This window comes from Miniopterus schreibersii (genome assembly GCF_964146895.1).
Source record: "Miniopterus schreibersii genome assembly, chromosome: 2".
NCBI lineage: Eukaryota > Metazoa > Chordata > Mammalia > Chiroptera > Miniopteridae > Miniopterus > Miniopterus schreibersii.
Genome location: NC_138102.1, coordinates 176,715,394 through 176,737,721, shown reverse-complemented (window position 1 = coordinate 176,737,721; position 22,328 = coordinate 176,715,394). Strand labels below are relative to the sequence as shown.

At 37.4% G+C, this 22,328-nt stretch overlaps 1 protein-coding gene across 9 annotated transcripts in view; it reads right to left on the bottom strand.

Annotated features, from left to right (window-relative positions):
- Nucleotides 1–22,328, bottom strand: part of RIC8B (RIC8 guanine nucleotide exchange factor B) — a 99,737-nt gene that overhangs the window by 72,672 nt on the left and 4,737 nt on the right. For all 9 annotated transcript variants that reach the window (XR_013998308.1, XR_013998309.1, XR_013998310.1 and 6 more), the window contains exon 2: nt 18,545–18,592. Coding sequence is in view for 4 of the 9 variants with exons in the window: in XM_081130336.1 (XP_080986462.1) it covers nt 18,545–18,592 (48 nt within the window). In the remaining 5 variants the exon portion in view is untranslated. The remainder of the gene's footprint in view (nt 1–18,544; nt 18,593–22,328) is intronic.

Here is a 22,328-nt window from a genome sequence, read left to right as displayed (position 1 = left end):
GAAAAATGCCACCATGTAGAGGCTGGGGGAGGAGAAGCTGATAAAGGAGATTAAGAGATATCAGCCAGAGAAGCAAGAGGAAATCTAGGAGTGCCATGTTTCCGAAGACAAGACAGGAAATGTATTTTATGGAGGGACTAGTAACTGTTTCAGAAGATCAAGTACCATAAGGATTTGGCAATGATAGATCACCAATGACCTTAGTAAAAGCAGTTTCCTAAGAGTATTAATTTGGGAGGTGACAAAGTGGAAAGAAAAATAAATACTTTTCAAGATATATGGCTATAATAGAAGCAGAGAAATAGGATGGTAACAAGAGGGAATGAGGTCAAGAAAGGTCTTTTTCTTTTTAAAGAGAAGATATACTAAGCCATGTCTATATGCTGAAGGGAATAAAGAGTCTGGAATTAATCCAGAGGGAAATAGGGACCTTACTGCAAAGTATAAAGCAGAGGAATGACATCAGACTTGCACTTTGGAAATATGGGAATATGGGGAATGGATAAGGGACAGAACAGAGACAGTTAAGAAGGTGAGAAGTGACAGACGTCGAAAATAAGGCAGAGAAGTGGCGAGAGAAGAGATTTTAAGGAAGTGGAACTGACTGGATGACTGGAGGAATGACTGGTGTCCAGGGTAGAGAAGAAAGGAGCAAGGAATCTCTCGAGCTGCTAACTCGGACAACTTGGTTGGTATCATTCATTCATTCATGAGAGGGGACTCATTTCCTAAAGTCGGCAGCAAAGAGAAAATGTTCTCGTCTGGCAGACATTTCTCTGTCTCACAGTGGACACCTCAAAAAAAATGCACCCAAACTCATTAACTAGGAAGGGGCCAGATTCCCCCATAACATGCTTCCAAAACTCACTCAACTACTTGTGTCACAATATCCTTGATCCAGGCAGAAAAACCTAACTCTCTACTACCTATGTGAACCTATGTGCTTTTCTCATGTTATTTCCTGTACTTAGAATATCTTCTCAAACCCCAACCTTCCCAAATCATTTCTATCTTCAAAGCAAATGTTATCTTCTTTGCCATCTCCCAGCAGGGAGATGACAGTACTAAATCCAGAGTACTTGATCTCTATCGCTTTTATAGCACTTAATACCTCTGGCCTGGAATTACACTTATGGAGACTTCTCAGCTCTCTCATCAGCTTTGGCAGGGGCAGGATTTGTCTAATATATTTCTTTTTCTTCCACAGGTACTAAGATGCAGTCAAATATGCTGAATAAATACTTACACACATACATACTAAGTGTGACATCTTTGAAGCACTGCATGCTAGAGTACTATGTCCTGACATTCATTAGGTGATTAAAGCCGAGTTTAATTCCCAGGCCCTACTTATTTAGTTGAAGGACTTTGAACAAACTGGTCAACTTCTTTAATTTCCTAATCTGTAAAATGGGTATCATAGTAACTACTTCACAGGGTTCTTGGGGGAATTAAATGAGATAATGTGTATGTGCTGCCCTAGAAGAATATAAATAATAAATGTTATTTAACATTATAACTACATTGCATGTGCCATATATACTATTATCATATACTTCAGTAAGAGGCTACATAGTATAATAGAGTACATGAGCTGCAGCCAGACAGACTTCATTTTGCTATTTTTTTACCTGTGAAATCTGGGCAAGTTACTTGGTTTTCCTGAGCTTTGCTTTCATTATATGTAAAATGGAGATAATATCTCTGTATTACAGTGTTTTATTAAATGAGATGATGATACACAGTAATAACTAAAATTATACATTTCTAAGAACAAGACCTATAATTATAGATCTCAGCCAATAGCAGTATCTTGAAGGAAGCTGTTTCTATGATGGAAAGAACAAGCCTATATATAGACTTGACATCTAGTTTTCTCTCCAACATCAGTGCTTATCAAAACAATTTAATGAGCTGAAGGTTTTCAACTATTTACTGTTAGTTGGTAAAATTCAGGTGAAGATTCACAGATTAATTTAGAAAAATGGGCCATTAACTGAGAAATCAAATCAAGTGAAACAGTGAACAGAGACAAGGACATTGCAAAAGACAAGGACTAATGTCTGTTTTATTCATAAGAAACAGGAAAATGCAATAACTTTCCAGTTCAAGCTGGAAGGAGGGGGAGGGTTCACAGAGCGCACAGGCACTGAGTTCAACTTGGCAGTAACCCCACTGTAACTACATGACAGAAAAGAGCTTAAGAGCCAAACAAAACGAGTATAATTTCCAGAATCAGGATGTTAAGAGTTAGCTGGGGCTACAGTGACTACTTAATATTAGTGAGCACTAGCAGTGCAAAAGGTTCTATGAAAGAACGGGGTTCATGGGAGAATAAGTCTGGGAAACTTATAAGGTTTATTAAAATATTAAAGATTCTTGGATATACTATGGAAAAAAAGATACCTAATAACATACTCAGGGGATATCTCTTTTATTTTACAGATATGAAAACTGACTGCCAGAGAGGCTAAGTGATCTGCTTAAGGTAGCACAGAAAGCTACAATGGGAAAGGGGACTCAGATTCTTATCTGACTCAGTCCTACTCTCTTTTCATTCTATTGGGATCTGGTGATATATAAGGAGTAAAGCAAAATGGGTGTTTCAACATTAAAAGCAATTCTGGGTTAAGCTAGGCCTGTGAAAGGAATTAATGAAAACTGATTTTTTTCCTTCTTAAGTACACAGACTAAAGTCATTACACATGCTTCTACTTACTTTTTTAAATGTTTCTGTTCTTCTATCGTAGCGGTAGTGAAATACTTATCCTTACAGTCTGCCAGTCTTTCCCTGTCCTTTTTTGCCCATTATGTCTACAATGTTAGCCACATTCTTGACTTAGGCTCTCATTCCATCGACAGTACTCCTATAGCGATGGGATGGGACTCCGATCTCAAAATAGACTGTGTATATTCAACTGGGAGATGTGGCATAGAGCCAGGGATGCTTAAAGTTCCAAGACAATCTGGGTGCATCTTCTTTAACCTCTATTTTACGAAAAGATTTATTGGGGGTGGGGTGGGGAAGAGTTTCTACATGAAAATAAACAAATGCATTGCAAATCACAATATAAAAAATCACATAAATTTTTAAGATAAAAAACCAGGTATCTAAGGAATTTTATAGTTAAAGCAGGATCCCTTGGATGATGCCTCCCTGGACTCTCAAGGTTATGCCTACACTGTCCTCTGATGGATGTCACTGGAAATATATTCCACAGGAATCTAATTTTAGTTCTTAACTGAAGCTGAAGGTCAGCCACCTACATCTGATAGTTCTAAACTTTTGCCCTCTGTATACAGCACACGTGAGTGCGTGAGTGTGTGTGTGTAAGCACAAAACGAAGACAGAGAGAGGGGTATTAAATTCTAAAATAAGCTTACTATAATTAACAGTTGGAACAATGTTGTCAGTCCCATAAGACCTATTTTAAAAATTGTATGTTACAAAAATATTAAATAGTTAATGACTTACTGCCAGAATTCTAAAATGTGCTTTTAATAAAAGAGAGAATTCTAGAGGTCAAACTTGGAATTTCTTTATAAAAAGTTAAAGAGATTTTCTAAATGAATACTCATGCAGCTCAGTTCAGTTATATTTAGTTTAATATTATATCTTATACTTCAGGGTTTTTCCTACTTGTAGTATGGCAGACAATGGTAATTCTCACTTTTTATTTAATGGATACTGTCCTTGTGAAAGAGGTTTTAGGTCATTTCCTAAATTTCATCTCTAGCTTCCCTTCTTGCACATGTACATCTTTCAGTAATACAGTCCTCCTGGCCATGTTCTCTATCATGGTGATCTTGCTAAAAAGACTGAAAAGCCAGTCCAGAGTAACAACAATTGTATAAGTTTCACTTAAGTTTCTTTGCTAATTAGTAATCCTGAGAAAGGCATATTGCATCATCAAGACTTCATTAATAGATGGGAAATACAGATCCTGGCCAGGTAGCTCAGTTGGTTAGAGCATCATCCCAATACGCCAAGGTTGCAGGCTCAAATCTGGTCAGGGCACATTCAAGAATCAACCAATGAATGCATAAATAAGTGGAACAATAAACTGAGCTTCCTCCCTCCCTCCATTAAAAAAAAAAAAAAGGACGGGAAGATGGGAAACACAGATTAGGTGTAAATGAAAGCTTACAAAACCAATCATTTGCCTTTCCTTTCTTGACTGAGGGCAGAAATAGGAATGTCAAAACTTTTTATTTTTCTTCAAATATAGTACCAGTCAACTCTGGTTCTCTTATTACTTAAGTAGGAGTCTTTATTTTTCAGAAAGCCCTTTTCTCCACTATCTATGCAAAACATATTTAAGTATTTTAAAAAAATATATGGGCAAATACAGAAGCACCATCATTTGTTGCATATTAGAATTTACCAAATAATAAAACATCTCACTTAATCTTTAGTGAATTCTTAATACAAGCTATAGTTTGACTATGTAGTATATTAACAAGGCTGAAAGATAGATGCCCTGTCACAACATATACCTCAAATCTTAGTGGTTGATATAGATCCTGGTCCCATTGATTTCTATAGACCTTTGCTTTTCTGTCTTTTTCAGTGTATTAAAGAGTTTCTATATACAGTCTCTTTGGAATTTCCTTACTTTGTCTCCAATGCCATCTACCACCCAACACTTAACTATTCACACTGAACTAGTTACTCTCTCTCTGAATCCCTTGTTCTTAGCTTTAGTAGTCCAGGCATGTAATAACTGACTGTAAACTGACGCTATGAACTGAATGTCTGTGTTCCCCCTACATTCATACTAATGTGATATTTGGAGATGGGGCTTTTGGAAGGTAATTTTGGAGTTCATGAAGGTGGGGCCCTAGACTGATGGGATTAACGCCTTTGTAAGAAGAGACATCAGAGAGCTGGCTCACTCACTCTCTCTCCACTCCCCTCTCTATAACAAAAAGATCATGTGAGCACATAGTGAAATGACAGCCACCCACAAGCTAAGAGAAGAAGCCTCAAAATGAACCTTGCCAAAACCCTAATTTTGGACTTCCCAGTCTCCAGGACTGTGAAGAGTAAATTTCTGTTGTTTAAGCTACCCAGTCTATGGTATTTTGTTACAATAGTCTGAGCAGTCTAAGATAGTCAGGAACAGAAACAAGAGGGAAGGTAAGTTGTCTCAATGAGAGAGTTCTAAGACTTTATCGGTTTTCAAAGACATGACACCACACTAGTGGTCACAGTAGAAAGGGACAGAAACAGATTATCTGGGTTCTTTCCAGTCCCTGGTTCTACTATTTTCTAAACTTTGATCTAGACTGATTTACTTAATCTATTTGAAGCTAAATTTTCTCATGTATAAGATAGGTTACTGTAATTATTTAATATAGATAGCATCTGAGAGAACATTATTGTAGGGTTTGTTACTTATTGGGAAACAGTACAATTGAAGCAAAGAAAGCAGCTGGGTTTGAACACAAGCTTTGCCCGTTATGACGGTATGATCTTGGGTGTTTCTTGAAAACACTTGTGCCTCAGTTCCTCATCTCTAAAAATAGGGGTAGCATCTAGAGCTTATAAACATTAAATGAGATGATATATTAAAAACTCTAGCATAGTGCTTGGTGTAGAGAGGCTAATGCACATATTATAAAGATGGCCAAACAGATCAAGAAACATTAACAGGCATACTCTACACAGGGTCAGTATGGCTAGGAAGTTTTTATCTATATTTGCCTTTTAAAGGCAAAGCCACTTGAGAAGGCGAAGTACTGATGTTATAAATATAACATTGCAATTTTATATTGATTTTATGGATTCTATAGTGTCTATTTAGAATCTACAGTGTCCATTATTGAGCAACTGTGGACAAAGCCTCGATACAGGGGCTATGTACAAAACTCAAAATACTCCCACTTTAAAATTCAAGTACATGCAAATTTTTCAAGAGAAATAAATTCTAACCAAGTGACAAGAAGTCTATTTTGGGTTAAGAGCACATAACTCAAGTTATTTATAATATCAGAGATTGAACATATGTTAAATGACTAAGAAATGTAAATGTATAGCAATTTAAACTGTATATTAAAAGACTGAAGGAATAAACTATTGGGGATTTAGCCAGAGAAAGCTTTTTGATAAATGTTGAGTGTTGGGCAATAAGTGTGGGGGGGTGGGGGGTGACAGAGACAGAGTGGCAGAAATGAAGTAGGCAGATAAGTCAAATGGAAGAAAAAGGCAGAGGCAGAGAGGGATATGGGCAAAGTAGAATGATCAACCACAACAGATTTCAAGTTCATATAAAGTAAAAGCTTTCTAACAATTAAAGCTATTCCACGGCAGAGCAGCTGCTGTGAGCTTCCCATTACTGAAGTCTTCAGAGTGTGAGATACCTTAGAAAGTACTGTGCACTGGACTGGCGTGGCTCAGCAGCTGAGCATCGACCTATGATCGAGATTAAGGTTCGACTCCTGGTCAGGACACATGCCCGAGTTGTGGGCTTGATCCCCAGTAGGGGGTGTGCAGGAGGCAGCCAATTAATGACTGTAGTCATTGATTTATCTCTTTCTTCCTTTCCCTTCCTCTCTCTGAAATCAATAAAAACATAAAAATAAAAAACAAAAAAAAAAGAACCACTATGCTGGAAGATATTCTGGGTCCCTTTACACTGTGAGTTCCCTGAGGAAGAACCCTGCAAAGATGATCACTGAAGACAGAAAAGGAGACAGAGGACCTGATTTGAATCCCACCTCTTCTACTCACTGTGACTTTGGGCAAGTCAGCCTCACAGTTTTTCATTAGTAAATGTGGAAATTTGGAACAATGGGAATGTCTGATCTGCCAAGAACTCTCTCAGGTCCCTAAGATCTTGTTTTTAATTAGTCAAAGATGTACAAATTCTTCACTTTCCTTAGTGTGTAATCAAACTTTGTAAGGAAGGAAAGCACTAACTGCTGAGAAAAAGAAACTTTACATTTTTGGCCAAAAAATAATCTGAGGAATCTAAAAAGAAAAAAAAGTCTTCAGTATGTCAAACTCCTGTATGTCAAGTACTTTACTGCTTATGGGGAGAGCTGACACAAGATACCCTCACTAGTTATCCTGTCCAGTCACTTACATTGCAAAGCCTGCTCTTCTGTTTCCTGTCAATGCTGATAATTAGTTCAATGTGAAAGCTCTGTTTATGTTCCACATCAAGTCTCAAATTTTGGATGCCCAAAATCAGAAAATGAATAGAATAGATTCGTATGCTATACAACAGGTCAATTCAATTATTAATGAATGACAGTATGGTGTAGCACACTGGCTGTAGAGTCAGACTGCATAGGCTTGAATCCTGGCCTCCTACCACACTAGTTTAGGCAAGTACAGCAGCACCTTGAACTATGTCATTTTATTAAATACTAGTAGGTAACAGGGTGAACTTTATGATATGTGAATTATATCTTTATGATATGTGAAAGTTGATGAGATGTGATAGGAACTTAAGTATTATTTATAACAATTAACCTATGGTAAAACTGACGTCATTATACATCATTTTATTTAAAAGTCACAGACTCTATAGGTAATGTTAAGTAGGACTTACTGTAATTTCTGTGTGCCTTAGTTTCCTCATCTGTAAAATAACAGTACCTACTTTTATAGTCTTGTTGTGAGGATTAAATGTGTTAATATTCAGACAGTGCTTGGAATGAAGTGGGCATGTAGTGTATGTTACCTACTAGTATTTAATAACAACTGTATTGATATAATTCACATATCATAAAGTTCACCCTGTTAAAATATACAGATCATCGATTTTTAGTATATTCACCCTTGTACAAACACCTAATTTTAGAACCTTCTCATCACCCGCAAAAGAGATCCAGTATCTATTAGTAGTAACTCTCCAATTCCCTTCACCCTAGAGCCCCTGGGCAACCACTAAACTACTTCTGGACACTACAGATCTCCTATTTTAGATACTGCGTATGAGTAAAATCATGTATTACATGGTCTTTTGTCTGGCTTCCTTCACTTAGCATGTTTCCAAGGCTCGTACAAGCTGTAGCGCTTACCAGTTATTCTTTTTTATGGCTGAATAATATTCCATTGTATGGATATGACACCTTTTTAAATCCATTCACAAGTTAATGGCTATTTGGGATGTTTCCACCTTTTGGCTATTATAAACAATGCTGCTGTGTATAGTCAGGTACACGGTTTTTAAAAAGATTCTTTTAAATTGATTTTTAGAGAGAGGATGGGATGGGGGAGAGAGAGAAACATCAATGTGAAAGCAATACATTAATCAGCTGCCTCCTGCATGCACCCTACCGGAGATTGAGCCCACAACCCGGGCATGTGCCTCGACTGGGAATTGAACCGGTGCATGGGACAACGCCCAACCAAATGAGCCACAGTGGTCAAGGCTCAGGTACATGTTTTTGTGTGGTCCTGTATCTTCATTTCTTTGGGTAGATACTTAAGAGTGCAATTGCTGGGTCATATAGTAACTCTATTTAACCTTTTGAGAAACTGCCAGGCTATTTTTTCAAAGGGGCTGCACCATTTTACATTCCAACTAACAACATATGAGGGTCCTAACTTCTCCGCACCCTCATCAACACTTATTTTGACCTTTTTATTCTAACCATACCAGTGAGAAATGGTCTCTCATTATGGTTTTGAACGTGCATTTCCCTGATAATGAGGTCAAGTATATTTTCATGTTTATTGGTCATTTGTGTATCTTCTTTGGAAAAATGTCTATTCAGATCCTTTGCCCACTTTTAAAATGTGTTGTCTTTTTACTGAGTTCTTTATATATTCTAGATACAAGTCTCGTATCAGATACATGATTTGCAAATATTGTCTCCAATTCTGTGGGTTGTCTTTTCACTTTCTTGATAGGGGCCTTTGAAGCACAAAAGTCAACTTTGATGAAATCCAACTTATTTATTTTGCTGCTTGATCTTTTGTTGTCATAGCTAAGAATCCACTGCCAAGTATCAAGCAATGAAAACTTACCCCTACATTTTCTTCTAACAGTTTTGTGGCTTTGGCTCTACCAAATTTGGGTCTGATCCATTTTGAATTAATTTTTGTATATGATGTGAAGATTCAACTACAATCTTGATTCTTTCCCCACTGAATGGTTTTGTCACTCTTGTCAAAAATGAGTTGACCATAGACACGAGTTCACTTCCGGACTTTCAATACTATTCCTTTGATGTCTGTGTGTGTGTGTGTGTGTGTGTGTGTGTGTGTGTAAAACTTATATTTATATCTATCCCCATGACAGTACCACACTATCTTGATTATTGTTGCTTTATAGTAAGTTTTGAAATTGGGAATTCTGAGTCCTCCAAGTTTCTATTGAAGACTGTTTTGGCTGTTCCACATTCCATGCAATTCCATATGAATCTTAGAATTGGCTTGTCAATTTTGACAAAGAATCTATCCAGGATTCTAAAATCTTGGTAATACACTGAATCTGTAGATCAATGCAGGAAGTACAGCCATCTTAGCCATAGTAAGTCTTCCAATCCATGAACATAAGATATTTTCCCATTTATTTAGCTCTTTAACTTCTTTCAACAATGTTGTTTTTTAAAATCCTCACCTGAGGATATTTTTTCCATTGCTTTACAGAAAGAGTAGAAGGGAGGGAAAGAGGGAGGGAGGGAGGGAGGAACATTGACATGAGGAGACAAATCAACTGGCTGCCTCCTCCGCATGCACCCTGACATGGGCCGAGCCTGCAACCGAGGCATGTGACTTGGGCTGGAATCAAATCCGACCCTTCAGTCCATGGGCCAACGCTCTAACCACTGTGCCAAACCGGCTAAGGTGACAATGTTTTATAGTTCTCTACAAAACTGAATAACTTCCTTAGTTGTTGCTCTAGGACTTACTTAGTGTATACATCTTATCAGAATCAGCTGCAGATTTATATTAACTTAATTCCAGTGGTATATATAAATGTTACTTCTATATGATGCTATTTCTTTCCTCTCTTTTTGTGGCATTATTGTTATATATAAGTGTTTTGAACCAAACAATACATTATAATTATTACTTTATAATTCTGTCTTTTAGAGACGCTGGAGAAAAGAGAACAATTATATATACCTATAGCTTTTGTTATCTTAGCTTTCTTATTTATCATTTCTGGTTCTCTTGAGGTGTTCTTGAGGATTCAAGTTACTATCTGGAGTCACTTCCTTCATCCAATACAAGTTTGGTCTCAGCTACCTTTGTGATGTTTTGGGCAAACATACTACATTTCTATACATTACTGGCTCAATAAATTATATATATATTGTTTTATACAAAAGCTTTTAAAATTAGTTAAGAGGGGAAAAAAGCACTTATATTGTCTTTTACAATTACATAATTACCTCTCTTTGTGTGGATTCAAATTGCTATTTGGAGTCACTTGCTTTCAGTCTGAAAAACTTTTAGTATTTCGTATAAGGTTGGTCTTGAACAAATTCTTTCAGTTTTCCATTTATCTGGTCTCTTTATTCCCCCTGGTTTGTTAAGAGAACTCTGCTGGATATAAGATTCTTGGTTGAGGTTTTTTCTTTGAGCTCCTTGAGTATGTTATCCCACTGGCCTACATATCTGATGAGAAGTCAGCTGTGTATCTTAGTGAGGTACCTGTGTAAGTGGTGAGTCATTTTTCTCCTGCTGTTTCAGGATTTTCTCATCTTTGGCTTTCAGCATTTTTATTATGATGAATCTGTTTTCGGATTTCTTTGAGCATATCCTACTTGGATATTGCTGAGCTTCTTGGATGTGTAGGTTGTTTTCCAATAAATTTGGCAAGTTTTTAGCCATTATTTCTTCAAATATATTTTCTTCTCCTTTTTCTCTCTCCTCTCCTCTGGTACTCCCATGTACATGCTGGTACATTAAGGTTGGCCCATAATTCTCTAAGGCTTTCTTCATTTTTTAAAAATTATTTTTCCTCTGTTATTCACCTTGTATACTCTCTCTTGATCTATCTTCAAGTTTGCCTTTTCTTTCTTCCACCAGTTTGAACCGAGTGTTGAGCCCCTTTAGTGAATTTCTATTTCAGTTATTATACTTTTATTGCACTTTTTAATGCCAGAATTTCTATTTGGTTCTTTTTCTTTTTAATAATTTCTATCTTTGTACTGATAGTCCCCATTTGATGTGACATTTCATCAAACCTTGTATTACTTCTTTAATCATGGTTTCCTTTAGTTCTCTGACTATATTTATAGTGGCTACTTTGAACTCTTTGTCTGTTAAATCCAGTATCTGGTCGTTCTCACAAGCAGTTTCCATTGCCTGCTTTCCCCCCAGTGTACAGATTCTTTCCTGTTTCTTTGCATGCCTCTCTCATTTTTTGAAACCGGACATTTTAGATAACATACTGTAGAAACGATGGGTAATGCCCCTACCCTCCAAGACTTGCTATTGTTATTTGCTTATCTGCTCAGTGCCTGGCTGAATTATTTTAGTGAAGCTTATTCTCCCCATCCCTCTCTGCAAGGGGGCTTGCCCTTGGGTAAGCCCACAGTCATTCTGGGAGGACAGTGGCCTGGGCAGGCCCCTCCTCTTTGACTTTCTCTTTCTCTGACCACACCCTACTGTTCAGCTCTACTAACTCCCCAGCTGACTGATCTATTGTCTTCAGCAATATACTGAGGTATAAATTATTCTACAAACTTAAAGTCTACTAGAGCTTCTTTGAAGGGATAATTCCTGAGGTCAATATTTAAAATCTGTTCTAACCACAAGAGGGTTCCTCCCAGCTGTCTTTTCCCCTTTCTCTCTAGCAAACCAGGTAGTCTTCTGGCTACTTTATCTTCAATGAGTCTGTCAATCTCTTCCCAAATGCCTTTCACAACTTGCACCCTCAGTGATGAACTTCACACTTTTGTTGCAAATGAAGTTGATTCCTTTAGGGAGAGATTCCGAGCTGTTATAAGGTCTGTTTGCTCCTCTGGGCAAAACTTCTGATCCCTGGTTCTGATGCTTAGGCAGAGACAATGGTATATTTCTTCTCTCGGAGTAACAACTCCTTGAGAGAACAACTGGAGGGGGTAGGGGAACACCAGCTTGCCTCTCCCAGGGTGAAACCTATGTCCCACCAAGAGGGTCAAGGGCTACTGGGTCCCCACTATTCTCAACAGTACCATACTCAAGGTAGAGCCTCTGTCCCATGAATGGGAAGACTGGGTGAAAGGAAGAAGACCTCACCTCTCAGCTGCACTCATTCAAAATTTAGTCTCAGCAATAGGTAGCTGAGGCACGAAAGAAAATGCTGAGCTTACTCCTGTCCCTACTGGGAAGAAAGCCCTCCAACTTTGATGGAAGAGGGAGCTCTGTGTTCCTGGTTGTATCAGTTTGGAGGAGAGTTTCCATCTTGCTCAGCTAAGAGGGAGGAAGGGAGGAAGCAGGTCTCAGTTCAAATACCACAGACTTCCACTCTTCTTACTGACTTTTAGTAAATATTCTTGAGTGTTTCTTCAATGACTGTATGCTCTTAGGACTATTTCCAGAGATTTTTAAATGGTTGTTTTGAAAAATATTTTTACTAGTTGCACTGCGGAGCAGATCCATAGATCTGTCATGGCTAGAAGAGGAAGTTCTTGGTACGTTTTTTGTATGAGAAAATGGATCTGAAACTCTAAAGTACAAATCAGAAAAACTATTCTTATCATTCCCAAGCAGAAATCTTAAAAAGTGATCCAGCCCGGCCAGTGTGGCTCAGCGGCTGAGCATCAACCTACGATCCAGATTGTGATTCGATTCCCGGTCCAGGCACATGCCCAGGTTTTGGGCTCGATCCCCAGCAGGGGATGTGCAGGAGGCAGCCGAACAATGACTCAATCTCATCATTGATGTTTCTCTCTCTCTCCCCCTCTCCCTCTCTCTGAAATCAATAAAAACTTAAAAAAAAAAAAAAAAGAGATCCAAAGATCACTTATGGGCTGCCACATATGTGGCTTACTAAGTTAGAAGAGCTATTCTGTTCTTTCTCCCTACATTTATCCTTCAATGGCTTTGCAAAACATCTGAAATAAAAAATGGGAGTCTGAAATGAAGTTTAAATTGTTTTATTTTGAACTACTGTGAGGCATTCATCCTGGCCTATGATATAACGCATCCCTTCTAGTTAGGTTTTATGCCAGATCCCAGCTGCAGGAGAACTTTAAAAAGTGAAAGGTATAGGATGCTTTGGTAGAGTGTGTGTGTGTGTGTGTGTGTGTATTTGTGTGTGTGGATTTAAAAAATCAAGATATTGCAAATGATTATCTTAAAAAATTTTTTTTCTTCCTCACTGGAGGACATGCTGAGAGAGCAAGGGGGAGGGAGGGAGGGAGAGAGAGAGAGGGATGTGAGGAAGAAACACTGATCAGTTGCCTTCTGCATGTGCCCCAACTGGGGACTGAACCCACAACCCAGGTATGTGCCCTGACCAGGAATCTAACCAGCAACCTCTCATGCACAGGATGACACTCAACCACACCAACCAGGTGTGGGTTTTTTTTATGTTTTTTTTTAAGTGATTTAAAATTTTAGTCAAATTTGCAAGGCATACGAAGCTCATTTGTTTTAGTGAAAATCAGAGTTTAACAACAACTTCCAATGACTAAAATAAGTGTAAAAGGCTTTTAGAACCAACTTCCATGCCTCAAGTTATTCCTAAGCATGGATCCACACTATAGGATTAATGTTTCTATGTTGACACATTTTCCATGAGAGAATCTTACATGAAAATTTATCCATTCATTTTCTATCATCCACAATGGGAATCCTCAGTAGCTAAGAAAGTGCCAAACCAAACACCATAGGCAAATAGCCAACTTAGGAATCAAAGACTAATATAGGACCTGGAATACAGAAATTACTGAAAAAAGACTTGTGGACTACAGAGATCTCCACTAATATGCCAAGTCTGGGGGGATAAGTTAAAACAGAAGAAATATTTCAAATGGTAGCATGGAACTCTGCTGATATAAATTTATTTCATTCCATAAACTGACTGTAAGTAATACTATCTCTAAACATAATAATATATTTCTATGCTCCTCTAAAAGGAATGTGTAAGATAATCAAGAAGGCTCAATTTTAGAGAAAATAAATTTTTTTAAAAAGTACTGGTCTTTGCTTATGTCTCCAATCACACTATTATAAAAGAATATAATATATAACATACATGTTATATATTGTATCATACTTTATGTCATAATAATCTAATATAGCAGAAAAGTTTAAATTACAGACAAGGGAAAGGAAAATATCATCCACAGTAATAATATTCACATAGTTACCATTTAGTGAATTTCCTTGTAGTTATTTTTCTTTGTATAGTTTTTATTAGTCTTATATGGTTGTCATCATACTGTATGAATACTTTTGTATCCTACTTTTTCAGTAAACAACATTATGAGATGTACTTGAGATCCTACTGTATAGGATCTCAACACCAAACAATATGTACAAGTCAGAGGAATTGCGGTCTCCACTCAATCTCCAGGTTCCCTTCACTCACTGAACAGGTGCTTATATTGTAGGTGCCTATTTTGTGCCACATGCAGTACTGGGGGATGAAAATACAAAGAGAAGTAAGCAAGCACATTCTTGTCAAAGTATTTTCAACTCAGCAATTACTCTGACTGCACAGAAATATGGACTTATCTATGTCAGTTTGAAGATGATAAAATAAATGCTTGAAATTTGGCTATTTTTAACTTCATTTTTTTGAGGAAAATTACTATACACAAAGATTTATATCAGACAATAACTGAAATTTTCCACATTTTATCCAGTTGTATTCTCATCTTACAGGTGAAAGAGCTGCAATTCTTTTGCTCATTTTATGACAGGTATTTTTCAACATTTATTGCAATTATGTAGTACTTTATTGGTCTTGAGATCAGCTGTGTTTTAGAAACCAATATAAGAGCTTTTGTTTCTTCAAAATGTAAATTTTCAGATTATTCAAACCTCCCCCTATCCTACATATTTGCATAATATATTTGTTTATGTGCTGGTAGATAATCATAGACTACCAATTTAGGTAGAAAATGTAGAGCAAATGCTTCTGTAAGCACAGGTGCTTATATTCAAATCTATAATGATTCACATGTACCCAGAACTATTTGCATATATGCACAAAGAGCAGTTGTATCTGACTTTACCTGGAAAAATTTAAGCACTCCCAGTTGGTAATTTCCTTTGCTAGTTCTAATTTAAGTCTAGTTGTCTAAATGGTGTCTCAAGGTATGAAATAAGAGCTAAAACAAGGTATTGAGCCATAATTTCAAACCTTATGAAATACCCCTCAAGTGGTAATGAGTGGGAGCACTGACCAGTCAGTGAAGGAGCTGTACACAATAGTCAGAAAATCTGTTCTCTACCTGAGGCTCCACCACTTATGACTTAAGTGAGTGTTAGCAAGCTGTTATTAATGTGATCCTGTTTTCTTATCAATAAAATAGGGATGGTGACATTTTTGCCATACTTATACCATTAGTGCATTGCTATTACAAAGCAAATCTTTGTAAAAATGCAAAACACTACATGAGTGTTAGAAATTAGGTCTAGGGATCACTGATTTATAACTAATTCCTAAAAATCTCAGTATAATTTTTATTTTTTGAAAGGCTCTGTTCCCTTACATTTACTTCTAAGTTGTCAAAGGTTTTACATAAGAAAGGTGGTGTGCTTTTCAGAGACAGCACCTGTAGTTTATCGAAAGGGGTGCTGCAGTTACCAAGGAGCTCTGTACGAAGGCTCCAGAGACATGTTTAGGAAAGAGAAAAGGAGAACTAGGGTAGCAAAACAAAATGAATGGTAATTTGAGTTCCTCTTATTTACAGACTGGGTTTAATGTGGAGACATGCATACTATTCTACGTCTCTGCATTGAGAACGTAAAAAACTGTTAGGATACAGATCCTTTAGAGCAGTCCAACAGTTTTGATGTCAAACTGTTTTTAGGGCCTTAGGCATGAAAGAGTCACTAATGGTTTTAACCACTGGAGACTGAAGTGGTTTTGTTTGTCAATGTTTTTCCATTAATGACGATTACCTAGCTAGGTCCCTAATGACATTTGTTTATACAGAACTCTCAGGAAGCAGAAATCTGCACACTATAACTGAAAATAACACCAGTACAGTAGTTACCGTCTCCAAAGATCTAAAAGGCAGTAAACACAATACTTTGAAAGCGTTAGGCTTTTGCTACTATCCTATAGGAAATAAACATGCTTTATCAATAACTGTGTGGGAATTTTTTCCCCCTCAACTGAAACTTACATGAAGTAGGGGCACCTCTGTCTTAATATATTTACTTTGACCAGTAAAAGCACTACCAAAAATTCTAGTGCCAGATTCCGAAGGCACCATAAATCTATAGATGCGGATTCTCCCAACTAAACTAAGTTAATAGCAGCTGCCTTCCTAGCCTGAATACCTATTATGAGTACGCCAAAAATGTACTTGTTAACAACATGCTTCTTTTTTTCACTTACCCCTCTCCCCCATTAGTACATCAGAGTATTCCATGTCTCTCTCCCTCTCTCTTTACCACATCATAGTATTGGATTAAGTAGATATACCCTAGTTTCTTCAAATACTCCCTAATTGCTGGACATTTGGTTGTTTCCAACCTTTTGCTATTATGTGCAATGCTTCAATGAATAACTGTTTACTTGAGTTCATCTTATCCACAAAACAGATTTCTAAAAGTGGCACTGCTTGGTCGAAGGGCAAACTATACCTGTAATTTTGGGAGATGCTGCCAGTTTCTGCTCCACAGGAATTGTCCCATTTTGCACTCCCACCAAATGTGCAAGTACTTGTTTCCTGAACACCATCTATAAAAATACACATGTCTGGATCCCACTCCCCAAATTCTGACTCAGTAGAGAAAAGGTCAGGCCTGAGAAGGCCTCTCATTAAAAAGTTCCCCAAACAGCACATTCCTGGTTGAGAATCCCAGTTCTAAAAGGTATCCTAGTCTTACTTAACTGTTCAAATCCAAAAGAAAATCAGAGTTAAACCTTTAACTTCTGAAGTTTTATTCTCCATGTCATTCATTCAGTAATACTTTTTGAGTGCCTATGATGTGCTGGACATTCCAGGTGTCAAGGACATAAAGATAAATAACAGTTATCTGTCATCAGGGAGTTTGCAGGGTCTAATAAGAAGAGACAGAAATACATAATTGAGACAATGTATAAGCATAGTGTTGGAGATTTACATAGAATTTTATGGGAATACTGAAAGGGATAAGACTTCACCCTAACAGGAATGCCAGAGGTTGTTTCCTGAAGGATATGCTCGTGAAGCTCTGTAGGATTAACCAGGTGAAAAGGAGACGAGATACACACGAAGGAAATGGCATTCTGGGTAGAAAACAACATGTGCAAAGGTAGAAAATAAGAAACAGAAGGTATGTGTATATAACTGGAAACAGTTCATATTGCTAGAGCATAAAATACAAGGGAGAGAAGTAAGCTGCAAAGGTAAGCAGAGATCAGGTCACTAAGCATCTAGTATGTCACATTTAGAAGCTTGAACTTTATAGGCAAAAAATGTCACTCAGGTGTTTTAAAGGCTGGGAATGACACGATCAGATTGTTGTTCTAGATTTATGGACAATGGACTGGAAGGGCACATAACTGGAAAAAGAAAGAACGGTTAGGAAACTGGTGCAGTAATCCAGATGAAAGCTGGAAATAAGGCAGGGGTTAACGAGAGAATGGACTAAAGGAAACATAAGAGGTAAAATAAACAGAGCATAAACATTACCTGTTGGGGGTAGAGGTGAGTAGAAGGATGACTTCAAGGTATTATCAAACCACTACCAGGAAAGCACTAGGTTTAAGCTATTTTTCTAGCACCAGTGATAGGTTTACAATGATTCAGTCATGTTCTCTTACCTGGTCTTCGTAACTATGAAACCAGGGATAGATGTACGCAGCCCAGCAAAACACACAGATAAAACTGGTGAGCTTCTCCTTTTACATCATGCTCAAATCAACTAGGTAAAGCAACTATAGACAACCCAACAGGGAAACACACATGACATGGTCATAGCTCTGATGCAACTTCTCTTATACCTCCTCTATTGGTGAGTCTCTTGACTCCATTTTCCTCTATGCCCCTGAAGTGACCTAGACAATTGCTGACCACATAAATAACTGTCGGACAGGGAATGATGTGTGGCTAAGGGGCAGCAGCATTAACAGCTGTTTTCCCAAAACTGAACCCAAAACCAAGCTTTACAATATTAGAAAAACATTTTGGGCAGCCTGCAGTCCTGCCATTAAATGAACCCTCTCCATTGCTCTGATTTATCCAAGTGTAATGGTCATGTGGGGATGGAGCAGGAGTGAGTTGTGTGTACTAAACCTGGTACTTGCTTTCTGCTCTCAGAGTTCCTAAAAAACAAACTGGAAGGAAACCAAAAACTAAGTAACCTTCAGATGAAAACAAGTCCACTGTTTAGAAAGTCCATGAATGAAACACAAACACACACACACACACACACACACACACACACACACACTCTCTCTTACATAGCAACACTAAGGCTTACCTTTCTTTTATCTTCATCTGTTGGTTCAAATTTGAAAGTAGCCCTATGCTGAGGGAGGGAAAAAAGGGAAACAAAGTTATTTTAAATACACAGATTTTTAATTTTGGCTGTTTAAAAATATACAATGTCTCTGTAAAAATGTTGCCTTCCCATATCATATCTCACCATTATTAAAGTAAGAGAGATAGGCATTTAAGCAAGTAATTTTATGAAGTATAAAAAGACTACAGCAAAAATATATAACAAGGAGCACAGAGGACCAAGCCTCTAACTCTGCCCAGGGAAATCTGGAATGCTCTGTGTGCAGCATAGAGCATTTGAACTGGACCTTGGGGTATGAATAGAAGTTTGCCAGGAGGCAAATGGAAATCACTGCAGGAGTAGAAACAAAGGCTCAGATGTGTGAAATGATATATTTGTGAAATAGCATCTTTGGCAGAGTGAAACATAGGACACATGAGGGGAGTGAGGAAAGATGAGAATGGAAAAGTAGATTGGACAGATTTGGAAGGGCCTTTTAATGTTGCTGAGAAGTTTGTACTTTCTTTGTTATATGTAATAAGAAATCAGAGAATTATAGATAGGGAAAAGAATATTCAGAAAAAGTATTCTGTAAGAATGAAGGTTTAAATCATGGATCTATCATTTACTAGTTAGTTGAGTAAGTAACAAACTTTCCATAACTGAATTTCTCATGTGAAAAGAAGGGATACCTGGTTCAGAGCTGCTGTGAGGGTTAAAACAGCTACGGCATATAACTCACCACCTCAGTGCCTGGCACATGGTAAACAGTAAATATTAGGATTATAATGATGGTGAAACCAACAATATTGAGGGAAAAAATAACTAAAAGAGAAGAGTATCATGACTCCTAAAATGATTGGTGGCAACACTGTATTTTCCACTCCGTAGCTAAAATAGATGATGGGGTAAGCTGACTTGTCTACTGTCACAGAAAGAGTGACGGTGCCCAAAACTAGAGCACCAAATTCCTCATTCTCCTTTCCAAGTTTTAGTCAGAAGAACCAAGTACTTTTAAGAATCCTAAGCTTTTCTTTAAAAAGAAAATCTCCACTGAACATCTCTCTGCCTTTCCTTTGTATTTCTCTCACTGGCCATACTAACACACACTGGCAACCCACCAGGAGTTAAGTATGCTGAGTACTAAAGATATCTCTACAGGGGGTTCTGTATTGACAACTTTGTAGAAGAAGCAATTTTTGAAATTTAATGAGATGGAGAAGAAATGCTGACAGAGCAGCAGTTCTGAATGTAAGAAATGGTCAGAGGGAAGACTTAGAGGTAAGAGAGAAGGGCCACTGAGAAAACCTAAGACAGACTGCTTCACACACGGTACAAAACAATTAAAACAAATTATGTATGTCAAGTGGTAGGGGTTGGGTTTTAAAATGTATATCTGAACTGCAAGATAGGTAACAGGCATCCAGGGGAAGACTGAAAAAAGTGTGAACAGTAGAGCATGCTGGAATATTCTGAGCAGTAGCTTACAGGCCAGGTCAAAGCAGAGCAAGACTGAAGACGTAAAGCTCTTTGAGAAATGGTCATCAATAATCCAAGCATGATATTGCTGGCGGCAGTATAAACTGACACAAACTTTAAAAGGGAAAATAATTTGGAAACACATATTGGAAACCATAAAAATATTCATACCCTTTGACCCAGAACTTCTACTCCTAGAAATTTATCCTAATGAAATCATCCAGAATGAGAGAAAAATTATATATGTAAGCATATTCACTGCAGTGTTATCTAGTATTAAAGAAGAAAAAAAGAGACAAACTTGAATATCCAATAACATGAGACTGATGAAATAAATTGCTGTGCATCCGCCTAATGGAATGTTATATTGTTATTTTAAAAAGATGGCTAAAAAGCTCTGTAACAATATGGAAAATTACTTATGATGGCATCAAGTGGAGAAAGAAAAAAACATCAAATTATATTTCTATGTCTATGATGAAAGTATCTACATAAATACATGGATGCATTTGAACAAAGGCTTGAGTGTTAAAATGCAAATATAAAAGCAACTGTATAGGGATGGTGGAGTTTCTGATTTTTTTTTTTTTTTACAAAGCTCACTGTTGGTATATTATTTTTATAATTAAAAGGGAAATTTTAAAAATAAAAGATGAGCCCTGGCCAGTGTGGCTCAGTTTGGTGGAGCATCCTCTCATACACCAGAAGGTTGTGGGCTTGATCCCCGGTCAGGGCACATACCTAGATTCAGGGTTCGATCCCTGGTTGGGTGATGTACAGGAGGCAATCAATCGATGTTTCTCCCTCACATTGATCTCTCTCTCGCTCTCACGCTCTCTCTGTTCCCTCTCTAAAAAAAAAATCGATAAGCATATCCTGGGGTGAGATGAATGGCTGAATGAATGAACAGGAAAAGCAGAAGAGGAAGGGAGAAAGAACAAGTTGTAAACCTGAAGGCTGTAACATAGGCATTTATAGACTTGACGTTTAGTGAAAACCGACATTAGATAAAAGAGAGAAGCACCATGCATCAGGCTAAGCTTGTAAACTGAAGCTTAGTAAAGGTCCAATACAAATGAAAATAAATAATTGTACTTGGAAACCACGAAAGCTTCTTCTTTGCCATTATATGTGAATTCTATAAATTATCTGAAATAAATGAACCTAGTTGCCAATATAATGGATCTGGTAAACATTTTTCAGTATTTACAGAAAGGGCATAGAAAAAGAAATCTTTTTCAAAGACCCTCACTAAGTTATAAAAATAGATTTTTAACAGTTTCTATATAGAATTAATCTTTTAAGGTGATAATTTAGAATAGTACCAAGGACTAATTTTTTTGTTGCTTTTTAAATGCAAGGCTGATCCTGTCACAAAACCACAACATTAAAAAAGAAAGAAAACCTTTCAAAAGCCCTGTTTAAATAGCATGAGGGCTTAATTTAATTAGAAGATATACTGGTATGTAAAATAATAAAACTGAATTTTGATTATGCCAATCTATTAAGAAACTCAGCCCTCTAAGATTGTTTGGATCCAAAGATATTTAAGGCTGGCTTCTTTTATCCAACTTAGATCACCCCTATCACCCCTAACCTATTCAGTACCTCTAACCTTTATTCTACCCCCTTTCTACAGCTGAAAGGAAGGGGAAGGGGCACTACATTTCTGGTTGTAAATGCATTCTAGAACTGCTAGCCAAAGTCAACCACCTTACCTTCTTTATATGCTTAATCTCCAAATGAACAGGAGCAACAAGTTAAATATAAAGAGTTAAAACCATTGTTTAATTTAGAGACCTAGTAAGGTGGAACAGCTCAGTGAAACACCGGACTCACTAGGAAGACTAGCCCCTGTAGGCTCCAAAAAGCTCAGGCTCAGGAGTCAGACAGTAATGGGTTTGAGTTCAATCTTGCTGCTTACTAAAAGTGTGACTGTGGGCAAGTTACTCAACTTTTCTACCAGTCAGAACTTCCTTCTTTATGTATAGCACCTTGCACCTTAGCAGGTGACCACTATTGTCATCATTGCATGGCCTATGATGATGATGTGCCTGAATACTCAACTAGGAGTTATTTCATAGATTTCCAAACATACACTCAAATGGTAAGGATACAAAGGAATTAACCTAATTGGGGTGTCTGTGTGTTGCTGTGTTTCATGAATAGAGATTACTTCTAGAACTAAATGCCAGTAACTCAGATTATACAACCCATCTGGAAACAACAAGGTACAACAAAGGAACAGCCCACTAAAATGCTCCTCTGCAAAAATCTGTGGAAT